Source organism: Monopterus albus, unplaced genomic scaffold (genome assembly GCF_001952655.1).
Source record: "Monopterus albus unplaced genomic scaffold, M_albus_1.0 scaffold454.1, whole genome shotgun sequence".
In the NCBI taxonomy this organism is placed as follows: Eukaryota; Metazoa; Chordata; class Actinopteri; order Synbranchiformes; family Synbranchidae; genus Monopterus; species Monopterus albus.
In genome coordinates, this window is record NW_018128334.1 from 177,510 (window position 1) to 178,890 (window position 1,381).

General features: G+C 39.0%; 1 protein-coding gene across 5 annotated transcripts in view; it reads left to right on the forward strand.

Annotated features, from left to right (window-relative positions):
• Positions 1-1,381, forward strand: part of LOC109952326 (olfactory receptor 6N1-like) — a 10,928-nt gene that overhangs the window by 4,770 nt on the left and 4,777 nt on the right. For 3 of the 5 annotated variants that reach the window (XM_020587351.1, XM_020587352.1, XM_020587353.1), the window contains exon 4: positions 1,118-1,305. In XM_020587351.1, coding sequence (XP_020443007.1) covers positions 1,118-1,305 — 188 coding nt within the window. Of the gene's footprint in view, positions 77-1,117; positions 1,306-1,381 lie in introns of all 5 variants that reach the window. The other 2 variants (XM_020587350.1, XM_020587354.1) reach the window with 2 other exon arrangements.

The window sequence follows — 1,381 nt, forward strand, 5'->3', positions numbered from 1 at the left end:
CAGCCATCTATCATCTGTCTGTGCTGAGGAGAAATGGAGCTTTGGCCGCTTCAGGTCTCACTTGAAAGCCCCAGAGGTCTGTGAGTTTTTCTGTGCTTTTCATTGTGTGTTGCTGACTCTGTACTGCACTGGTTTCATGGTGTGTGAGCTTTGTGACAGGCAACATATGGTTAAGTTACATATGAGGCATTAATTTGAAAATACTTAATATCACTTTCTAATATCTGCATTTATCTTAGTGCTGAACTGTTTTTGTCTAATGTACACAGAGGCACAACAGGATCTGCTCTTCTCTTACAGTGTTGTATCTGTGCACTACAATCTTGTCTCGTCATGTCCATCACTTTACTGCTTGCTCTGGTCCACTAATGTCAAGCTCTTACCCTGTTAGCTCCTGGTTTAACACTAGTGAAAACTACAGAAATGTATATTGTAACCCCTTACCACTGCTGGGGCCATCAGTACCATAAGAGTCTATATATACTGCTCAAAAAAATAAAGGGAACACAACATAGTTGAATGTCTTATTTTTGTGTTCCCTTTTTTTTTTGAGCAGTGTATATCTGTGTGTGGTGTAGCAACCCAGCCTACAAATGAAATGACACTTCTCACTACTTTTTTCAGAATCAATTAATCTTTGAATTATTTCTATTTAATAAACCCAGTCATTGTTATTTACAAAAATATATTGGTGAAGAAGTTGTATAAAAAACATATTTAGTAAAAAAAAACCCTGTTATAACTGTCCCCAGCCCAAAGAAGATGTCTTAAAATGTCTTGTTTCATTTGACCAAGAGTCCAAAACCAAAAGATCTTTTGTTTAATATCATATAAAACAGAGAAAACTGGAAAATCGTCACATTTTTAGAAGCTGGAATCAGACAAAGGTTGCTATTTCTCACATTGCTTAGGATATGATTGAAATGATTAATCTGTTACCAAATATTGATATAATTTCTAATTATCAACTAATAACTGCAGCAAAATAAGACACAGGACTATGTCAGGCAGTATGAAATCCCCCAGGTGAACATGGACCATGAGCCTTGAAGTGCACTCGGCCTCCTGATGTCCTGACTGTGACTCAACACTGACACCTCTCTACTTGTGTCTCCAGATTCAGACCCACCCTTGTCGACCAGTCACAGATCCAGCTCTGTTAACGGCACCAGGGAGCCTGACGGTGTCACCTTCTTCATCATCCAGGGCCTCTCCAGCCTCGGCGACAGACCGATGATCCTGTTTGTCATTCTGTTGCTGGGTTACGTCATCATCCTGGGAGGCAATAGCATAATCATGTTTGTGGTACGAAACAAAGCTGTGTCTGCATTTTAATTCAGTTCATTGCAAGTTTATTTGTATAGTGCCAAATTACAATAAA